The sequence below is a fragment of the Carassius gibelio genome, chromosome A17 (genome assembly GCF_023724105.1).
Source record: "Carassius gibelio isolate Cgi1373 ecotype wild population from Czech Republic chromosome A17, carGib1.2-hapl.c, whole genome shotgun sequence".
Lineage (NCBI taxonomy): Eukaryota > Metazoa > Chordata > Actinopteri > Cypriniformes > Cyprinidae > Carassius > Carassius gibelio.
In genome coordinates, this window is record NC_068387.1 from 21139379 (window position 1) to 21161754 (window position 22376).

General features: G+C 34.9%; 1 protein-coding gene and 1 long non-coding RNA gene across 5 annotated transcripts; one reads left to right on the forward strand and one right to left on the reverse strand.

Annotated features, from left to right (window-relative positions):
- Positions 1-2370: 2370 nt before the first annotated feature.
- On the reverse strand, positions 2371-16708 carry LOC127933567 (ras-related GTP-binding protein D). 4 transcript variants are annotated; one of them, XR_008147536.1, is made up of 8 exons: positions 16323-16707; positions 13744-14039; positions 13479-13678; positions 13272-13386; positions 11648-11790; positions 9951-10099; positions 8053-8409; positions 2371-6902 (listed from the first exon to the last, which is right to left on the reverse strand). XR_008147536.1 is itself a non-coding variant. In XM_052530621.1 (8 exons), exons 2-8 carry the CDS (start codon positions 15291-15293, stop codon positions 8258-8260), a joined length of 1113 nt encoding a protein of 370 aa, XP_052386581.1. In that variant the 5' UTR covers positions 15294-15436; positions 16323-16708; the 3' UTR covers positions 6967-8257. The 4 variants fall into 4 exon arrangements, 3 of the variants coding, with proteins under 3 accessions (XP_052386581.1, XP_052386580.1, XP_052386579.1); XM_052530621.1 differs by lacking the exon at positions 2371-6902 and adding an exon at positions 15236-15436 and having other exon boundaries at positions 6967-8409; positions 16323-16708; XM_052530620.1 differs by lacking the exon at positions 2371-6902 and adding an exon at positions 15209-15436 and having other exon boundaries at positions 6967-8409; positions 16323-16708.
- An 800-nt stretch (positions 16709-17508) lies between these two features.
- LOC128031518 (uncharacterized) lies at positions 17509-20858 on the forward strand. Its single transcript, XR_008188108.1, has 3 exons — positions 17509-17662; positions 17753-17963; positions 20346-20858. It is a non-coding gene; the product is annotated as an uncharacterized LOC128031518 (long non-coding RNA).
- Positions 20859-22376: the final 1518 nt, after the last annotated feature.

A 22376-nucleotide genomic window follows, 5' to 3' on the forward strand; every position in this document is an offset into this window, starting at 1 on the left:
AAATCAAAATGGAGAAATTCAATTGGAAATAATAACAAAGCTATCCTTGGACCTTTTGTGTAAAGATGAACTGATGGCACGTACAGTATAGGAGGCTCTCCAAACATGCTGTGTCAGCCTTATGATATCCAGCCCTAACTGTGTCAAAATGAGCGCTGCCACTGCTGGAATCATTCTCCCCTTTCAAACTGCTGGAAACCTCAAATTGTGGACTAATGTTGCATGCATAACTCATACAGATTTAGATAATAAAAGGAGATGACAACAAGGTTTTTTTTTTTTTTTTTTTTGCACTGATCCATTGGTTGCTTGGTGAAGTGCAAGGCTCGTGTAAACAATATACCGAGGCATCTGTTTTACTAAAGATATGATGAAAGAATTGCACAAAATCTATGTTCAGTAATGAAATTTAAAGCGTTACTCTTTAAATCATAACGAGATAATATACAGTCAATTTATTAAATGGCATTATTTATGCATATTAAAACAGATACATGATATATTGACTTGAGCTGACTTGATCATTTTGGGTTTTCTCATATTGAAATACAAGTATATATTTAATGAATAAATAAGTGACAAGGAATCTTGATTTGAGTTGAAATCATTTTAGTATATGAGAAAAAAAGACCACAAGTGGATGAGAGATATGAAATTTGCTATGTAGAAAAGACAACAATATGCAAAAATATTTGACTGTCACGATTGGACAGTCAGAACCATGTATTCCAGAGAGGCATGTAAATTATTGTAATATTCATTTTGCTATAATTTCTCATACTTGTAATTCTCATAACATAAAAGGTCCTAGCCTCAAAGATTATTTTATTAAAAAATCAGATATTGGAGTGATAATAGATATTAAATATGTGGGAAATGACTGCAAGCTCAGCATAATCCAACAAAGACGAAAGATAAACCAGTTATATATCTGTAAATGAACACTATGGGATAATTATTAATTTATGAATATTTCCAACTCAAGTGAAGCAAACAGACTGACTTTTTTAAAGTACATTGAAGCCCCTGCGGAGATTATATATTTATTCTTATTAAATTCACATGAGTGTAATGAAACCGGTAAGCATAGCTTTATTTTAAGCAATCTCAGACTTGCTGTTTCTAAGTTGCATCAATAAAATGTAATGGAGATATTTTCAGAGCGAATAGTGTATTCAAACATTTTTACATTTTGAAATTGCCAGTATTAATACAAATCTGAAATAATTAAAAGTGTAAAACTCTCCATACTGTTTTAGTAAGGCTGCTGCTGCAACTCAGAAAACCAAGGACACATTTTGCAGCCCTGCTGGCTCTGAATTTTAATGCTTTTTATGTGCAAAAGGCGGGACATATGCTTTTTATGTGAGCCTTTAACACAGACAATGTAGTTAAAGGCTTTTAAAAGATATACAGTACAATAGTTTTGGTGAAGAAATATGTGACGTATAAATGACTTCAATGTAATATTCTTCTTGAAATGTTCTATACACAAAGAAAAGAAAGAGATAAATGTGCGATGTTTCACAGAGCTTTATGAAGTGGTCTTCAGTTGCCTTCAAAATCTGTTTCCAAGGTGATACACATCAAAATATTGCTCAGTACTGAAGGTTAAATATAGACAAACAGATTTTTGAACTTGTTGCTTTGTGTCACATGTACGATTACTTATCTGATATTTATTCTGAACTCAAGCAATGTGACATGCAGCCTAACTGAAATGAATAAAAAAGTAAAGCATCTGTTGTTATTAGCCTTTAAAGCATGAAACATGTGCAATCTGAAGTGAAAAGGAGGCCTGCTGTTGCCAATACAAGGGAACATAAAAAAGTGCATCATTCTTTTCATCTAATTTAATTTAAAAAGCTCATTTATTTAAGCACTGAACTTTTTTAGTGAGACCTTCATTTCCATTTTGCAGGTTTGCAAACAAATTGTTGCATTTGAAACTTGAAAATAGGTCACAAACAAAAAACAACAACAACAACCCAAAAAAAAAATCTTTATCATTAAATTTAATGTTTGCCTCGATTCCTGAAAAATTGAAATGGTTCTTAGATTTGCTGGATGTTGAGAGCCTAAATTATAAGTTATCTTTAATGAAGCGCTTCTGAATTGTTAATAATATTCTGGCTGCATATCCATGTGTCAGCGGGAGGTAAATTCACAAGTCAGATCTGCTGTTTTTCCTCCAACTTTTTCATTTCGTTGGGGAAGTAGCGAGGTCAAAGAAACGCAGGCTGGATGCTGGGCTGTCCTCATCACAGAATCTGGGGCTGTTGATCAGGGCCAATAGTTATGCAACAACAAAGATTACTTTTAAGAGAGGTTTGTTGGAAACTCAGAAACGAAGACCAGGAGACTCTTGGGTAATCTTCAGCAGGATTCTTTATTGAGAACGCTCTGCGTGGCGCTGCAGTCATCAAGAGGTCTAATTTGTCCTTAAGACATTGTAGTTTTTATACATTCAAGTGGGAGGGATCTATACAGTAGAGGTGGAGACCATTTTAACAAAGCATGCAAATGCAATCAGGAAGATTCCAGACACTGGCAACTTCCCAGCCTTGATCTTATCAGCATAACAGTGTCATTTAAATACAGAGGTGCCTGACAGTATCACGGATACCTTCACATTATCATAGAGACAAAAGGCACAGCTGTGCCTTGAGCTTCAAGGAAGAACACAAAGACAAAAGGTTAATGTCTCAGACACTTGATTCTCCTGATTTGAGCTTCTTGGATCTCAACTTTATTACCCCAAAAAGTCTACTATTATATTGGAACCTAGATTTAACATTTTCTAAATTTGTAATCCCACAGTCCTCCCGTTGAGAGTTCTAATAACTCTCACATAATACAAATTTAAACGTTCATAAGTCCATTCTATGGCCTATCTTTGTTAACATAAGCCCCATCTTCAGTCATGTAACTTTAAAAGGTTACAGGCACGTCTAACTTATTCTGTGTCTTATACTAGATTTACTTAGGTGTATTTTTAGAACCATAACGGTTGACACATATGGCATGGATGGTAACATGTTGTAAAAACGACATGATTACACAGAAAAAATCATGTAGCATAGGAGTGGAAGTCTTGAAGTCCATGGCGTCCGAATAGCTGTGAAGTCTGTTTTCTGTAGTCCATTTCCCATGTTGATTCACTCAGATGACTCTTTGTACTCATGAAGCTTGTTCATGGATGTCTGAAGTGATGCTTCATACCAGGCTGTCACATATGGAAATGACTTCTCATGCGTGCATACCTGCAACACAAGAAAACAAAGAAACAGCAGACCAGCAGTATTCATGCATAAACATTTTTAGACTTCTGTTGATCGTATAGTGGTTTTAAGTCTGGTGATTGTATAGTGTTTTTCTCAAACTAGTTTTAAGTAATTTGACACCTATGGACCAGTGAGGTGGGGATAAAACTATGGATAGGGGAAACCTATGAGGAAGTCTTCACCACAGGGTTGGCCCCCGAGGCCTGTTGCACTTCGGTTCTTCCCTGGGCTCCTCACTGGTCTGTGTGTGTCCTAGTCTGTCCCTGTAGCTGGTGTGAAAACTTTACTGTGTGACATCTCCATCCTCTAATGAAACATCAGTCATAACAAGACATCATAACCCAAAAAGAATAGGAGTGACTGGAGTGTGCTTTAGTATAGCTTTGAAGGCTGTGAGTGTACTTAACGTTCTCTCAATGAAAGGAAGTGACAGTCAATGTGTTTACAAAGGATGTTTCATCTTTGTTGCACATTACTGGGGAAGTTAAGCACTCACAGCCCTCACAGTTAACACCTGAGCAAGCTGCTCCAGCAGTTAGGTGACGTGGGGAGGGGCAGCTTCAGAGTGGTAAGTAGACTGAGTAGGAGCTGAGTAATTTTCTCTTAATGTCTTCTTTCTTTTCCTACACTCTTTCAACCAGTGTCCAGTTTTACCACAAAAATGACAACTGCCCTCCTTCTTAGGACTTCTACGTTTAGGTCGGTTCTCTGTTTTGACCTGAAAAGATGCTGCTGCAATCTTTACTGTGGCTTTGACATCAGAGTTTCTTTCCCAAGTAGCTACACTGTCTACAGAATCTACAGTTACATCAGTTACTGACTGGATGGCTACATCTGTTTCAAAGAAAGCTTGTAAGTCAGGATAATTGTTATCAGTCTGACTAACTTCTTCCACATCAGTTTTTGCTGCAGCTTTGTTGCGATTCAGTTTCTTAGTCAAAGAGGATACTCTGGCTCTGAGCTTTTTGATCTGTTCCTCTAGTTCTGAGGTACGCTGAGAATGTTGCGTAGCTAGTGCTAAACCAAATTCTCTGTGGCAGCAGATAATGCCTTTCGTATTGTTTTTGCGAATACATGATCCTAGTACCTTTTTACATTCTTCAATTGACCATACTTTTTCTGGATCAATACAAAATTTCTTTATCAAATCCAATCTGACTGACTCTGTCACTATTGAGTCCATGTGCTGTCCTAACAATGATTTGAACTCACTGTCTGTCCATGAAGGAGTAGCTAGTCCACCTTTCTTAGTTGTTGGAATCAGCTTAGGATTTCTTCTCAACATTTTGTAATGTCTTTCTGACACAAAAGGACACTTCTAACACAAACTATTAGCACTTTACGCTAAACTTCCCTGTCAGACACAGAGGGTAGCAAAATATTAGCTTGTGAGGCTAATCTTCCCTGCCTATACAGAGGATTATTTTCATCTCTAAAATATCCTTTTTAGAGGGTCACTTAACACAAACTTCTAGCACTTTACGCTAAACTTCCCTGCCAGACACAGAGGGTAGCAAAATATTAGCTTGTGATGCTAATATTCCCTGCCTATACAGAGGATTATTTTCATCTCTAAAATATCCTTTTTAGAGGGTCACTTAACACAAACTTCTAGCACTTTATGCTAAACTTCCCTGTCAGACACAGAGGGTAGCAAAATATTAGCTTGTGATGCTAATATTCCCTGCCTATACAGAGGATTATTTTCATCTCTAAAATATCCTTTTTAGAGGGTAACTTAGTTAACCAAACCCTACAGCTGTCTGTTAACTCTTCTCTGACGGTGCAGAGGCTAACAAATTTGTTCTGGTCTTAAAGGTTCTTTTGGATAGAGGTACACTCACCAACCATTGGTTGTACAGAAAGATTCAGTGTGGAATGAAGTCTGATCTTTGTTGAGGTTGCAGTTTCAATCTGGATTCAGGTGAGAAGCTCTATCCGGGTCACGGCACCAAAAACTGTTGGAAACTCAGAAACGAAGACCAGGAGACTCTTGGGTAATCTTCAGCAGGATTCTTTATTGAGAACGCTCTGCGTGGCGCTGCAGTCATCAAGAGGTCTAATTTGTCCTTAAGACATTGTAGTTTTTATACATTCAAGTGGGAGGGATCTATACAGTAGAGGTGGAGACCATTTTAACAAAGCATGCAAATGCAATCAGGAAGATTCCAGACACTGGCAACTTCCCAGCCTTGATCTTATCAGCATAACAGTGTCATTTAAATACAGAGGTGCCTGACAGTATCACGGATACCTTCACATTATCATAGAGACAAAAGGCACAGCTGTGCCTTGAGCTTCAAGGAAGAACACAAAGACAAAAGGTTAATGTCTCAGACACTTGATTCTCCTGATTTGAGCTTCTTGGATCTCAACTTTATTACCCCAAAAAGTCTACTATTATATTGGAACCTAGATTTAACATTTTCTAAATTTGTAATCCCACAGGTTGAAACTGAAGAGAATTCCTCTGGACTTCACATCACCTCGCATCATTTTAGCAGCTGTTTGGACTCTCATTTCGACAGCACCCATTCGCTGCAGAGCATCCACTGATGTAATGCTAAACTTCTCCAAATCTGTTTTGATAAACATAACTCATCTACATCTCGGATGGCCCGAGGGTGGGTACATTTTCAGCATATCTTTATTTTTGGGTGAACTATTCCTTTAACAATTTAAATTTTTACCAAAAGATACATTATTTGTGCTTCGATCATAATGTTGCACAATAACAAGCAATACGCAAACTATGAGAAGCTTAAATATACATTGAAAATCCACCAACAGTGTGTATGTGTAGCACACAAGAACGGAAATATCTGGATAACCTGACATGTGTCCAATGTGTACCTCATGTCTGACAGCACAAGTTACATGAAGACTGCTCTCTTTTCACAGAATCAGTGAAGACCATGTGAAGAGCCCATAAAGCCTTTTCTTAATGTGGAGCGACAGCTTAAGTCTTGAAGCAATCTAATCCTCTATGACAGCCTCTGATTGGTACATTCACTTCAGCTGCTGACTAGTTGTGACTGAGAACTACGGCTGATAGATTTAAATTACATTCGTTTTGACATGGTAACACTATTTCAAATGCTGCTTGGAAAGAGTCCTTCTTTGATTCTAATATATTCATACTAAAAGAGAGTTTGGAGTTCTTCACTTCACCCATGTGCCTTGACAATACATAAGTGCAAAAGGAAAAGCCCTCAGTCACAGATGCGTTCCTGCTCTCGCTGAGTAAATAGCGTTTGGCCCTCTGATGGAGATTATAAGACTAAACATGAAATTGTCTTACATAACACATTGTAGTTTCACTACAGATGATTTAGTGTCCATCCAGAGAGGAGCAGCTCTTGCGTAAGCGGCTCTGACCTCATGAGATTTACCCATCAGCCTTCATTGCTGAAGCAAAGGTATCCCCTGGGATTAGCGCTGGTTCTCTAATCCCACAACGAGACACTTCCACTGCACACGCATTAACCCTGACAACACACACCAACCAGTGAAATCAGTTACATGATATTAGTGCCGGGGCGGAGGCAGGAACTTTAACTTCCTGTGACGCCAAAGAAGTGAATTGTTCCTTGCAAGCAAAAGCTAAGTGCGGATGGCCTGGAAAGGGAAAAGTGTCTGAGTCAATCAACACTTCTTGCATTTGGTTCAATGTAAAAATAAGTATCATTTTAGTAACAAATTAAGAATTACGTCTTATATAAATTTAGATATGTGGTAGTGAAATAAAAATACTATTTTCCCGTAGTTGTGAGTAACAAAGAAAGGGACTTTTTTATTTTTTACAAAATCCTTTTAATTTTTTTTAACAAATAATGCTTAAAATGTATACAATATGGCAAATGTACATGCCAGTGGTCCTCAACCTTTTTGCAAAAAGACACTACTGTATAAATAGTTATTGAGGGGGGAAATAAATAAATAGCATTAGTTGTTAAATTAAACTATTAATAGCCTATTATTTGTATTATAATAATAATTCACTTGAATTATTTTAAGTCATCTTGTGCCCCCTTGGAAGTTTGCAGAAGTCTTCTAATGGGTCCCAGGTCCCATCTCCTTGATTGAGAACCACTGGTATATGCAAATCGACCAATCATATGCTTGTTTGTTCATTTAAAGAAGCTGACATGCTTCAATAACAATTTTAATGAAATGAACAGACAAAAAAAAATATCATAAGATCAAATCAGATAAAAAATCTTCTATAGAGGTAATAAAAATAAATATGACTTCAAAGGGGAAAAAAATCTTTTCTAATTTTTACTTTTAAGCAATTAATATTACTATTAATATTATTATTCTTTTTTTTACAATGTATATAGAAGATAACAGATGTCCATGCCCTAAACATGTGACAAAAGTATGAGCACTTGTGACCTTTAGCACAGAATCTTTTCAAGGTAAAAAAAAATACATATATATTATTGAAAAAAAAGAACAGTACAGTAAATTGCCCTAAAAAAGCTGCTGAGAAACTTAAATCACAACTTTAAATGGGGCAATAATTTATTTCAACTAAAAAAAATGAATGTTAAAAAAAATCACTTTCTTGTTTTAAAATGTATTTTGAAGTTAAATTAGATGTTTGTGACCTACTGTACAAATGTGGCAAAATTACTGTATGATCTTGCATTCGTGACTTTGGAAATGACTTTTACCATGTTTTCGTGGAAAACTGTAGCACAGTTGATTGATTTTGTGTAAAAAATACTGTATTAATGAAAACAACAACAAAAAAGTTACTTACTTTACGAACTTTGCATGAACGGCTAAGTTAGCCGTGCAAGATATTAAATGCACAACAGAATCCACTGTATATATTTATATTTTTTCCATTTTGGATCGTTGAAGAGCAGCAGGTGGCCCTGAAGACGATTGAAAGCACAAGCGAAGTCTGTGTGAAGCCGTCACTCTGGAGTCACTGTAACAGGATGGAGGGCTTTCAGTGCTCTTCAGTGAGGATACACCTGAGTCCCGTTTGGCACGGTCTGCCTGCTCCACCTCCTCTGGCTCAGAAGCTTCCGACTCCTCTGCACTTTCAAGCGCACGTCAAACACCTCTTCTATGGCTTTCTTAAAACAGTGGAAATTGTAATCGATAAGTCCTGCATGAGCAAAGACAAGTGTAATTAGCCTGCGGCAGGAAAGTCGTTCGACCCATTCTCAAATTGGATCACTGCATAAATGCCCTTTGAATTAAGATTGTGACACACAAGAAATGTAATTTAGCTTTGAACATAAAATATTTATTAACACCTACATACAGATATACTTTGAAAGCTAGTGTAAAACAGACAGTTCCACTTGACGGGTGCCAACTAAGATTTTTGAACCCACAAATGATTAAATATTCATTTTGAACTGAAAAAAAAAGAACCAGTTCCATAGCAATTTACCTTTTTAATATTGGAGTTAAATATTGAGTTCAGCTGAATATTGAGGGAAAATTTAATAAAATGTAATATTACTTTATGTCATCCAAGAAGCCAGTGCAAATCTATGCTTTTGTAACATGCCTTGTTTTCCCTGCTGACTAACATGATTACTCATGATACTCTCCCTAACCCCCTTAGTAATTCCTAGCATGAATATTTCAATCTTCATTAGCCTCCCAAGGATTCCACTAATTATCCCATTCTCTCATGTGAGAGCAGGTTCTTCTCTGACTGATTTAAGACAAATGTAGTGTAGCTGTAATTGCTAAAAACAGCTTGTAGGCAAAAGCTGATCTTTAGGTCTTTATTGTAGTCCCTATTGAATCCATATGTGCTGCATGATGATTATTAGGGGGAATTATTCATAGTTAACACATATTTTGATGCATGCTGTTCTTTTTCTTTTAGCTTTCTTTTAGCTTTTTGTCAATTTTGTATACTAACAAACCTTAAAGTGTTGGTTACAAAAACCAATTGCCAAGTAAAGATTTTTTTTTACTCCATTAAACACATGCATTTACACTACTGTTTAAAAGTTTGTGCTCAATAATCTTCTACAGGTTTTTGAAGTCTCTTATGGTCACCAAAGCTTCATTTATTTGATCAAAAATAAAGAAAAAACACTGCTAATGTAAAATAGTTTTAAATGTTATTATATTTTAAAATGCATTTTGTTACTGTAATGACAAAGCTGAATTTTCCACATCATTACTCTAGTTTTCAGTGTCACATGATTCCTCAGGAATCATTCTGATATGCTGATTAAATGCTCGAGAAATATTTATTTAATGTTGAAAACAGCAACAGTGAAAAAAAATTCCCAGGACTTTTTGATGAATAGAACATTTAAAAGAAGAGCATTTATTTGAAATGGTAATTTTTATAACTAAAAATTTTATAATTTTATAACCAGTTTCGATTAGTTCAATGCATCTTTGGTAAATAAAATTGTAATAATAATTTTAAAAAACTTTTCATCTTGAACCGTAGTATATAAAATATTAAACAAAATAATTTTAAAACTACTGTAGATGATTGAATCCAACATAGAAAAAGAGAAAGAGAAAACAGCTATTTTTATAATTGGACTTTAATAAAGTTACTGAGACTCTAAATAACCCTTGAGACTACTTCTCAACAGCCCTGGAAAAAAGCAGATTTAAACAATAATATTCCACCAAACTCATTTGCTTGATGTCCAGAAAGCTCACCTTTCCTCTCAAAACTCTCTTCTCTGAGGAAACACACCAGGGCAAGGAATTTGGTGACCTCTTTTAGGTACATGACCGTAGTGTTGTTCAAGTGGATAATGGCCATGGATTCTTTATCATAAGGTGTTCCCACCTCATCTCCAGTCAACCTATATAAAAAAAATAACAACAATAAAAACGAAGAACACCCAAAAACACAACTCTCATCATGTCTTCCCTGTTCTCAGCAGACATATTATGCTTTTTTTGTACTTGTCCTTCAATTTGTATGATAAATGCACATAATGAAAGTGTGCCTGACAGGCAGCTTCCTCTGAGGATGAAGAGGAGCGTGAATTACTGCTCCATCTGGAAGACACTTTCCCAGTTCAGCTGAAGAACAGACTGGATGCAGCTGAAAAATCGTGCAGTGTGGAACAGATGTTGATTCATATCATAATTATCAAAATGAACAGATGCCCTGTCATAATCTCCTCCTTTTATAACCAAACAAATTTACGCTATTATGCATGGATGTTACAAATATATAAATATTTTCACACAAAAAAAGAAAGTACGGAAATATGATGAGCAAATTAAGTCGACATAATAAAGCATGTAATTTGAAGCTTCCTGAAACTGAGAACACAAATCAATGTCAATATGATGAATAGGGAACTAATAAGCAACTTATTAATTTCAGTGAGAGAAATTTATTCCACAGCACCTCACCAAATCTGTATAAAAGCCATACTATATATTAATGCACAGGCTGTCGTGCCGAAATGGGCTGAACTGACATGAACATCTTGTGCCTTAAAGGAATTCACCCAAAAATGACCATCTTATGATTATTTACCCCCAAGCCATTCAAGATTTTGTAGAGAAATATTCCAGGATTTTTTCTCTCATCTAAAGCAAATGAACAGGGTTTAACGTAGACCATTCTTGACTGTCCACAATCCATATTCAGACAGTTTAAGTAATCCACATGACAGGCAAAGGTCTTCTCTAGTGAAATGATCAGTCGTAAAAAAAAAAAATAAAATTGCATACTTTTTAACTACAAATGCTCATCTTGGTCCAGCTCGGTTTAAGTGCAATGCACAAAGCTTACATGTCAAGCATCCTTCACACTGTAAAACAGTTCAAAACAACTATGTTGAACAATTTTGAAGTTGGAGGAGAAGAAAAAATAGAGTTGGAGACCATTTTTGATGTTTGATATTCTTATAAAAAGAACATTTTCAATTTTGCGTAAACTATTCCTTTAAACTCCATGCCTCTCAGTTACAGACTAATACGGCTACAGTTTGCAGGGTTAACTGTCCTGCCTGCTCTCCTATTCATCAGATAGTGATGAGGTGGCCCATCTGCTCTTGCAGGCCACCGAGAACCGACATATGTGGGGCCCTGGGTAAGGCCTGTGTTCCTGTACCTACCCAGACCACTGTGTCCCGTCAAATTCAAGGACAAATGGCGCTGGAGGTGCAACGCTCTGCCCTTACAATGTGAACAGCCAGTGTTTACATATCCCCAAGTTATATGCTACTAAATTCACAAAAGATTCAATTCCATCCAACAACGCCTATAGGAAAACAAGGTTGTTGCATGTGGAGTGTTGTATTTTATTGTGTATTTTATATTGGTTAATAGGGTAAAAAAAGGTCCCGTAGTTTAATGTGACTGTGGAGAGATTTCCATCCAGTGTCACTCACCCATAGATGCATGAGATGTCGATAACCACATCTATCATGTCACAACATAGTTCATAGGTCTGCATGTCCACCGGGCTGCTGTCGGTTGCTATGTAAATCTTACTGACCACATCAAAGAGAAAAGCCTTTTCAATCCCTGAATTCTGCAATGAGAGCACAGGACGGGGTTAGAGGTCAGCTGTATTTCTTAAGAAATGCAGCGGAACAATCTAAGAACACTTTGAAGTGGAAATGAATTACGCAACCAAGTAATCAACTGCATTGCAAGTACTGTTGTTAGAAAATGCATTTAATTCTATAAAAGCTGTTGAAAGCTTCTTCCCAAGTTATGTGACTCTTCCCATGTGACGTTTTTTTCCCCAAACATAACAGTAAAAAATTATATTCAGTTATACTTGTACTTTATATAAATTTAGATTTTACATTTACATTAACTGGTTTAGATGTATTTATTAAAAATAAAGTTAAACAGTAACATTGTGAAATTATATTACTACTTTAAATTTTATTTATATATAAAAAATATTTTTTTCCTGTGATTTTAAGCATCATTACTCCAGTTTTCAGTGTCACATTATCGTTCAGAAATCATTCTAATACACTGATTTGGTGCTGAAGAAACATTTCTTATTATTCTTAATATTGAATACAGTGAGAACAGTAAAAAACGCTTAATATTTTTGTGGAAAACATGATTTTATTTCAGGATTTGTTGATGAATAGAAAGCTCAGCATTTATTTGAAATAGAATATTTTTATTTACTCTCACTTTTGATTCATTTAATGTGTCCTTATTGAGTAAAAGTGTTTATTCTTTTAAAAATGTATCTAAATATAGTTACAGGACACAGATCAAGGGTCAATCTGAATGAAATCAGAAAATGCACTGAATGTAGGATGGTTAAGAGATTTCATTCTTCATAATAATAAATCTATAGATTGCTCAGTTGTTGTACTGATGTAGCAGTCTTTTTATCCTGTCAAATTACCCTCTGCTGCCACCAACTGGCGAATTTAAAAAACCGCTGAAGAATTTCTGAGTCTGCTAAATGTAATTGCTTTCCTGATCAACATTAAAATACAACATGAGCACCATAAAATTATATTATGTCGGAAAGATATAATAATAAATAATAATGGGTTCTGTGATCATCATATTATTTCCATTACACCTCACTGCAAGCGGCACATCACAGGCCAGTGCTAATGTACCTATGCTAATGGTTGATTATGACAGATATAACAGACAAAAACTCATGCTTTCTGGTTATGCTTGTTTCCATCAAATATATAATATCTTTTAACATGTTAATTTGTTTGATAGTGAAAACTATTTGCAAGTTATTTATAATTAGTGCACCACTCTTTTAAATTTTAAAGATAACTTTCCATGCATCATCGACTGTAACCATTGATGTCTTAATCAAACGTTTCATTACCTATGCTCAAAAATATATGAATTACTAGAAATAGTTACGTTCTACATGATCATTCATTGAGCAAGAACATAATTAATTCAACACTAAGCACTGATCAGAGATTCACTTTGGTTATCCATGATGAAAATAAGACAGGAAGAGGTGCATGGGCCACACAGTGAACTAAAAGATGTTCATCTACTCACAGATATGAAAATGTTGAGCAGATTCTCAAGGGTGGGAAGTTGAGGGATGAGTTTCTGCACGACTTTACTGAAGGCCTCAAAGATTGAATGATCATAGATGCTTGTCAAGTAGAAGCTGAAAGAAATAATGCATTTCACATCACAAATCCAACTTCTGATGATTTCAAAAATGCCATGTAATATCTGATCTGTTATTATGATACCAACCTTAAGTGTATTCTTTCTAAACCAGCATCGGCTAGATCGTCATTGGCTCGTTTGTGTATGTCCCTCTGTTTCTCAATCTTGTGGTCATCTGAAAGGCCGTCCACCTTGTGGATGAAGACCTCGAAGTTGATGTCAGGATTGACCTTGTAGGCTCTTGTCACGGTGAGGTGAAGTCTACTCAATGCCTCCACGTAATCGTCCTGCACAGTAACACGTTTGTAGTGTATTTTTAGAAAACAGACAGACAGACAGATAGATATTTCACCTGAGAGTCTATGACAAAGATGAGAGCCCCTGTGCCACGAAATATCATCTCATAGTCAAATGTGGGGTCGAAGAAATCAATCTGACCAGGGAAGTCCCAGATTTGGAAGCTGACAAAGGAACTGTTGGAAACGTCCTCCCGACAAATCTTATTAGTGCTCTCCAGGAAGAGAGTCTCGTTGGGTGACATCTTGTGGAACACAACTTTCTGAATGGAAGACTTGCCGCTTCGCCTCAGGCCCATGAGCAGGATCCGAGGTTTCACCTCACTGCTGAACGGATCACTGAAGCCCAGCACTGTACAAGAGCCAAACACAGAAACACCGCTTGAGAATCTTAAATCATCATAAATACATACGCCACATTTGGTTAATGATGAACCACACCCAGGATTCAAACAAAACTAAACCGAGCCCATGAACTGCTGGTGACATTCATTTGAATACTTTAGTAATATTATATTTAATAAAACACATTTATTTCTTGGTTATACAAATTTGACAGTAAAGAACTAAGCTTGATTTGAACAACATTTACTTAGTAACAGTAACGTGCAAAATTAGATTTTTTTTATGGAAATTGTATATATTCTACTCTTATTAAATGGACTATTATTTTTTCTATAAAATGATTATAAAAGAAGCACCTTTTGCTTGCGTTATGTTTGATTCAAGGCACTTTGTGGCTTTTCTTTCCTCATACATACGACATGATTTGATTTCTTGATGATTTGTTATTTTATAATAATAATTTTATCATCTCAAAATATGAAGCAAAAAAGTGGAAATGAAATGACTAACAAGTCAGTAAGTGCTCCTCTGATGCCATCTACTGGTAACAATGGTAATAACTTTTTATAATTGTTTAAAATGTGTAATAATTCTGACTGGATCCATATATACAGTCGGGTTAAGGCGATTTGTAGTGATGTGTTGTCATCTCCATGTGGTCCTATTTGATATTGCAGCTTATATATATATATTCCGTCTCTCTTTGATGTATGTCATATGCTAAATGTACTGACAATAGCGGTACACAATAACACCTAATTAACATGCCGTCATCAGCCGACAAAGGTTATTAATTACTTTAGTCAGTGTGCTGCAGATTTTGACAAAAAAGTCAGATGTGAAGTTCCTCACCTGAAAAGAAAAATCATGCATTCGAATGAATAATAACTAGTCTAAAATGAAAGTACACCTAATTTTAATAGAAGAGTTGCAGGAGGACTCTCTAAACGGAAAAGCTCTGATGTTTACGTGTTTACGATGTTTACGAAACGTCATAGAGGAGGTTTTAGAATAACTGTCATTTTTATTTGATTTCAAAACAGCATCATTCTGCATCATTACACATACTTTAACATCTAAAAGAGGTGTCAAACCGCCAATAATATAGGCTTGTGACAAGTTTATACACTCCTAATTAATTAGACATGTAGCAAAGTGAAAAGAGAAATGGCATACTCATCCCATCAGTCTGAATCATATTACATGAGAGCATGAGTGTGGAGTTGTGGGCAAATCCTCTCGTGGCATTCCACTCCTTCATATCACATGCTGCAGCTGATTTGAAGACTGTGACCTTGCTAGCTCTCAGCTGAGGAATCTCAGCTGCGTTTGGTGAGACTGAGGGACACTTCTAGTCTCAAAATACAGTCTCAGGAATCCTGCAGTGTTTATCGAGGTGTCCAACTGTGTAACACATAGTGTTTGTTGAATTGGTAGACAAATGTAAAAACAAGTGAAGAAAAACGTCCGCTGACTGTGCTGACGATTACAGTTTGCTTCTAAAGTTGTGTAGAAACAATGAGGTGTAAGCAATGCCTTAAAAACATATACATCTACCTGCTTTCCATAAGGTGAAGCTTAATGGTATTATGATCAAATATCCAAAAAAAAAAAAAATGTAAAAGCCAACAATTGAGAAACCAAATGTGTTCACTCTTATTAATAAAACCATTGTAAGCATTTTTATAGTATTTCCTACTACCAATTTCCAAAGTACTAGTTACTATGGTTTGTCGGTACTTTAAAAGCCATAATTGTTTTCAAGACGCTATATTATTTTATGATACTGGAGCTGGCTAATGCCAAGCTAGCAAAGTTTTACTGTACCATGATTAATATCATGCCAAATTTTCCACCAAAACACCTTAGCGTTACTTTTAAATCAATAATACATTTTTAGGGGTTCTCAATTATTCATTAATGACATTGGCGGACATCTAATTACAATAGTTTATTAAAAAATCCATCATGAATATTTACCAAGCAGAGTTTACACCAACAAGTTTAAATTATTTAAATTATTGGCGACACTTTCAAAACCATAATAAATTTATATAAGATGTCACAGAGTGGAAGCTTATATAATTTATTGGGATATTTACTTTTTAATGACTTTGCTGGCTATGAAGTTACTACAAGTTAGTAACAAATTAAACTGACATTTAAGAGGGAACCACTGTTACAATGGTAATGTGTTTTGTAATATCGTTACACTTAGCGCTCGTTCAGAAACACGTAAAATATACACGAGCCCTTATTTCTGGGTGATAAATGAATACTGCCATCTAACCTCCTTCTTCACAGCCGCAGTCTCCGTCCTCGAATGTGTCGAAATCATCATCGTCATCAAAATAATCGAACAACAGCGCTTCGTTTTCTCCGTCCACTCCGTTATATTTCCGTTCGCTTGTCATTCTCCGAGTTTGAGAAGTTTAATCTGAGGAGGCAGCCAAACTTTTCTACATTGTCACCTGATATGGCCAAGCCATGGTGAACTTTCACCTCCCCCTCGCTCTCCGCTCTGTGACACACACACAGCAGCAGCACGCCAGGAATCAGAGACTATTCTTCACTACCATCACAGAATGAAGAGCTGCAAGAACTTTGTGAGGAGACGGAGACGGAGAGGAGAAGACGCCTCCCTGTCCCTTCCCAAAAACAAACGGGCTATGCGAGTTTGCGTGGACTGCCACAATGACTGTGGATCTCGGGAGATGTAGTCTTTTCTTCACATAAGGGACACACTTAGAGAATTTATAATGCATATAATGCATTGCATGCTTTTAATAACTTATTGTTCTGTTATATATATATATATTCTTATAGCCTATGTGAAATGTAAATAATTTATAGCCCAGTAGCATAATAGAAACACAATATTTTACTTAAACCATAATAATGCTGTAATGCAATTATAATAGATATTCAACACTCTAACAAAATACTAATAATTCAATATAAATAACTGACAACAATAATGATAATAATATTAAGCTTTATTATTATTATTATTATTATTATTATTATTATTATTATTATTATATATACACATTTATTGAATTGTTATTTAATTGTTTAATCAATGTTCTATGACCTTATATGGCTCTAAACTAAATATTTTATTTATTTCAAATGTTGATTTCGTGGCCAGTCGACAGACGGCGCTGTAAGTGCTGTGATGTATCACTCAACTATTTATAGAGAATAATAAAAGTACGTTTATGAGAGACCAGTGTTATTTTCTCTTTATGTTCACCGCTGCAAAAATTGTATAATAAATATTTTTGATTTTATATTTTTCTAGTTCAGCTCTCGTTCTGTTGGGTGCAAACCTACAGTCTCAAACTTTATTATTGTAGGCTACATACTTTGTACAGATGCTCCAATAGGCCTTATACAACCAAATAAGGGAACATTCGATCCATTACCGAATATGGAAATAAACACAATTGCACACTCTTCTGATTCCTCAGGGTCATAACTCGTCTGTTGAACTTACAGAGGATTAACTGTCTCTTTTTTACAGCTAATATTTTGACAAATGCTTAAGTTACTCTTTTGTCAGACAGCTTTTAACTTTGAAAATCACTTACAGTAGGCTACTGTTAGGCTGTATTCATTAAAGAACAGGTATAAGGTATATAACATTGTTACACACTTTACAGTGACTCCAGTGTGAACTCCAGCCCATCTTCTCTTGTGGTTATTGTGGTCTCACAGGATTTGACCTGCTGTGATACCTCAGCTTCCGTACAGACACAAAGCCAGCAGACTGCCTGCTCGTGTGGGTAATTTCCTCTGGGACAGCAGGCGGTGAGCGTGGTTAGGTGGTGTAGTACAGATGTTTAGCGTGTGCATATGCGAACTCTGCACTTTTACTCCAGCTACTGACGCTGTGGAACCCATCTGACCCAACAGAAACTCTAAAAAGGTATTTATGAATTGTATTATTATGATCATCATTCTTTGATTACCTTATTATTTGAAATGTAAAAAAAAAAAAGTAAACCAGTTCTTAGCAGATGCTGCTTCAGTTTAAGCTTTGAGATCAGCTGATCATATAAAATAAAGATCAGCTTAGAAATGATCCATGAGGCTTGAGCTATAAGCAGAAAGACTGCAATAACAGGAGCCTTTCATCTGTACTGATTATAATTTTCCTATAAAATGGATACAGTAAAAGGACTACAATATATGCTGAAACAATGCATGATTTGCATTGATTTATTAAAATTTCAAATGGAAGCAGAATAAAAATAATAATCAGAATAGTACAGTATTAAACTACGAAAATGACAAAATATTAAGTTGAATATTTATTATTATTATTTTGAGGTATTATAGTGTCTGGAGGGCATTTCTCTGGTTACGCTCCTTAAATGACCAGAGATTGAACTTCTTGTTAATTATTTTATGATTTCTAACATGGATTCACCAATCTGGCCTTCATACACATTTCATTCTCATGTTATTTTAAAACAAATCTTAATTTCCCTCTGGACTGAGTAATTCATGAATCCACATGATTAATGCGGCCTTGATAACAACCTATATGAGCAAAACACACTCACTCAGAAATGCTGTACTCTTGTGATTGCATGCAACATTTCCACCCACATTAAACTCTCAGATGTTGCATTTACATACTTCATGATGACTTCAAATCAGATACATTGACATTAGAAGGTGTCATGTTGAGAGTTGATTGCTTTATTCTAGGATTTGTGAGAGGCTGAAGACACTGACATCTCTCTCTCCTTTTCATCCAGACTTAATCTCTTTGTTTTATCGTTTAAGATTTGTATAAACAATTTATTTACCTCCAAGTTTTGTGTTCTTTTCAACATGTGAATGCTATATTATGCTTCCCTCAAACATCTGGTTTAATTTGCTTAAAGGAACAGATTTAGAGAAATATAAAGTAACATTACATCACTTACTCATCAATGGATGCTCTGCAGTGAATGTAAGTGAAGAACAATAATGAAAATTAATGCACACAAAATGTTGGCAGTTTAATTCAGTATATGATCAAGCAGAGACTTCTGTAAGTATGATTGTGGGTTTAAAACAACAAACTGAAGAAAATATGATTTAATTCTATTTTGTGAGCTACTTCCAATATGGACAATTTCAGAGCAGTCTTATAACTTAAAGAATTTTGAATATTTAAGTACAAATGTTGCTTGAGTCAGCAAAACATTAATAATTCATGAGCTAGACTAGGTTATAAGCACCAATTATTTCATGAACTGTTGAGCAACAAGCAACATTATGATTTATTTTTCTATTTAACTAAAAGAGACACCAGAGCTATTCTCCATCTGTCCTACCATGACCCCGCTGTAGCTTTTAGGACTCTCATCTTGCTAAAACCATGAGATCAAACTCTGCAACTCTTCAGACTTGCTCTCTAGCACATTTGGTTCAGGCTTTTCATGTGTATATTGTTTAATGCATATATTTTTATGCCGTTTTCAGCGATCCCTCTAATGCTTCACTGTGGTTGTATGCAGTTAAAATCACTCTTCAATGAGAGAATGAGATCATCACATGCTTTTTTCTGACCAATTCAACAAAATGCTGATTTATGAGAGTGGTACAAAAAACATTTTGATTTTGACATTAATTAGAGAAAGTGTTATTATACACTTTAATAGCATTTATTTATATTTTGAATACATTTTTATTTTTATATTTTCTTTAAATATGATTTAGTTTTCGTTTTAGTTATTACCTTTTGTCATTTTTTTTATATTTAGCTTCAGTTAATTTTTATTTCGGTTTTAGTTATTTTAATATTTAAATTAATTTCAGCTCTAATTTTTCACATACTGTATGTATTTTCTTTTATCATTTTTTATCATTTGTTTATTTGATCAAACATTTAAAATAAAAATCTCAGACCATAACTTAATGCAGATTAAAATATACTGAATAACATAAGAAACATCAAGTCATCATCACTGTCAGATATTTATAAAAATATTACTATAACATGAATGTTAACTTATATTTATACAAATCTAGTAATATCAGAGTCAGCCTTTTGATGATTGGTTTGTAAAAGATTTTCAGTTGGACTGCAGTGTTCAATACAATTCAATAAAATTCAGTAGAACTAAACACAATTCAATGTAGCTAAAAATCTATTTATTACCAACCTGTTGTCTGAATTAATTTTTTAATTGTAGTTAAATGTTAGATTTGCAATTATTTATTATAAATATTTTACATTACCGTACACATAATTGTCCTGTGTTGACGCACTAAATTTCAGAAAGTAAAAACACATTTTTGTTTTTTGTCCCAGGGTCAGCGGACAGCCCTGCACCGGGCAGCTGTTGTGGGAAACCGTGACGCCATCTCTGCCCTCATCCAAGGAGGCTGTGCACTTGATCTACAAGACAAGGTCTGTTCATTTGCAATCAATAAATCATCCTTTTTTTTCATCATGAATATTAATAACAGAACTGTTGCAATTTAAACGAATCAAGACTGAAGTATCTTGTTAGCTGTAAATAAACCTGTCAGATGTAAAAATCCTGACTACTGTGGGAATGAGTCAGTTTTTTTAAATGAAAAACTCAATTGCTATAGAATCTGATTTTCAGGAAGGAAACACTGCTTTGCATAAGGTATCATGGCATGGCTTCAGTTGTGTAAGGCTATTGGTCAAAGCTGGAGCCAGTGTCCAAGTGAAGAACAAAGTAAGTCAATATTTTCCATTTACTTTAGGATTAAATCAGATTTTAATCAGAATTTCTATTTAAAAATGTACATTTTCTTGTTTGTTTTTTTTTAGAGACCCCGTCAAATAATTTGAAAAGCAAAAATTTCTTTCCTATGTTTATGGATTTAATTTTAAAACAGGACGCTCAAAAGCCATTAAATTAAAATGTTATTAATATTTACAAATATTTTTAGAGGTTTACAATTTAGACAACATAAGGAACTTCTGCTAACACAAATGTACCAAAACAAGTAGCAAAGCACATTTCCACCAATCAGATTTCAGGTTATGGTTTGTTTAGTTATAGCAGGATTTGTTCTTTGATAGTCAGCTGATAGTATAGGCAAGGGAAATTCTCATTCTACAGAATATTTCTGTGTACAGAAAAATATATGTCCATGTTCATTTCCCCAAAAAAAAAGTCATTAAAAAAATTATATATATATATATATATATATATATATATATATATATATATATATATATATATATATATATATATATTATGCATTACTGTAGACAAAACAGATCGACTAAAAGCTGAGTGAATTCTGATGAATGATTATTATGCAATCAGTTTCAGTTCTAATATTTAAACTGTATTCATATTTTATTTTTAAAGGCAGGAAACACACCTCTCCATCTAGCATGTCAGAATGGACATTCCCAGAGCGCTTGAGTTCTAATACAAGGTGGAGCGATGCCTGATAGCAAAAACAATGCAAGTGCACTCTTCTAAAATCATTACAATCTATTTTAAATGATTATATTAATTGCAAAGTGAAAGTAAAAAGTTCAACTATAAATACTGAAAATATTATTTCCTTCCAGGCAGGTGACGCTTGTTTACACATTGCTGCATGCTCAACAAACCATAAGAAACTGGTATACAATGAAAAATTGAGAGACAAATGAACAAACAATTAATGGTCTGCTTTGAACCACTAGATTGTAGTTTACATTACAGTAACTTCTTCTGTTAATTGCATCTACAATTACAGCTACAGCAGGTCATAGTCTTATGGAAAATCAACATATTTTACAGATAGGAGACACTGCGCTCCATGTCGCTGCTGCCCTAAATCACAAGAAAACTGTCAGTCTGTTACTGGAAGCTGGAGCTGATGCAAACATCAGAAACAATGTAAGTCATGTAATCTCATGAAATGCCTGAATCTCTTTATGATTGAGTTATAATGGGGTGGGGATGGGGTTATAACAGAGCCGCTCAAACTGAGCTGTAAATAGCTTTGGGTGACAGCATCTGCTAAATGACAATTTATTTACACGCTGAATCTATCAACAGACTGGCCACACTGCGCTTGATAAAGCCCGAGACAACAACAACTGAGATTTGGCTATACTTCTAGCAAAATCTAATCAGGTAAGTTATGTTATTACATTCAAAGATTTTCAATTTCGAACCAGTTCTTTGTCCTGTTAGACATGCTCTTTATAACAGAGCGTTTTATGATTACTTGAATAACTTCTGACTCAGTCATCTCTACTAAGTGAACCAGTTAATTAATGAATAATGACTCACTCATAAAGGCAGTTCCTTAATTAGTTCCTAAATGAACGAATCAGTTTTAATGCTTTAATGGCTCATAT

Excerpts from the sequence above, each read along its gene's own strand:
- LOC127933567 (XM_052530619.1), bottom strand. The coding sequence starts at position 16,446 with ATGACAAGCGAACGGAAATATAACGGAGTGGACGGAGAAAACGAAGCG. Across the intron at positions 13,679-13,743 it reads TCTTTGTCATAGACTCTCAG|GACGATTACGTGGAGGCATT; the intron begins GTGAAATATCTA and ends GTTACTGTGCAG. Across the intron at positions 13,387-13,478 it reads TTAGAAAGAATACACTTAAG|CTTCTACTTGACAAGCATCT; the intron begins GTTGGTATCATA and ends TATTTCTTTCAG.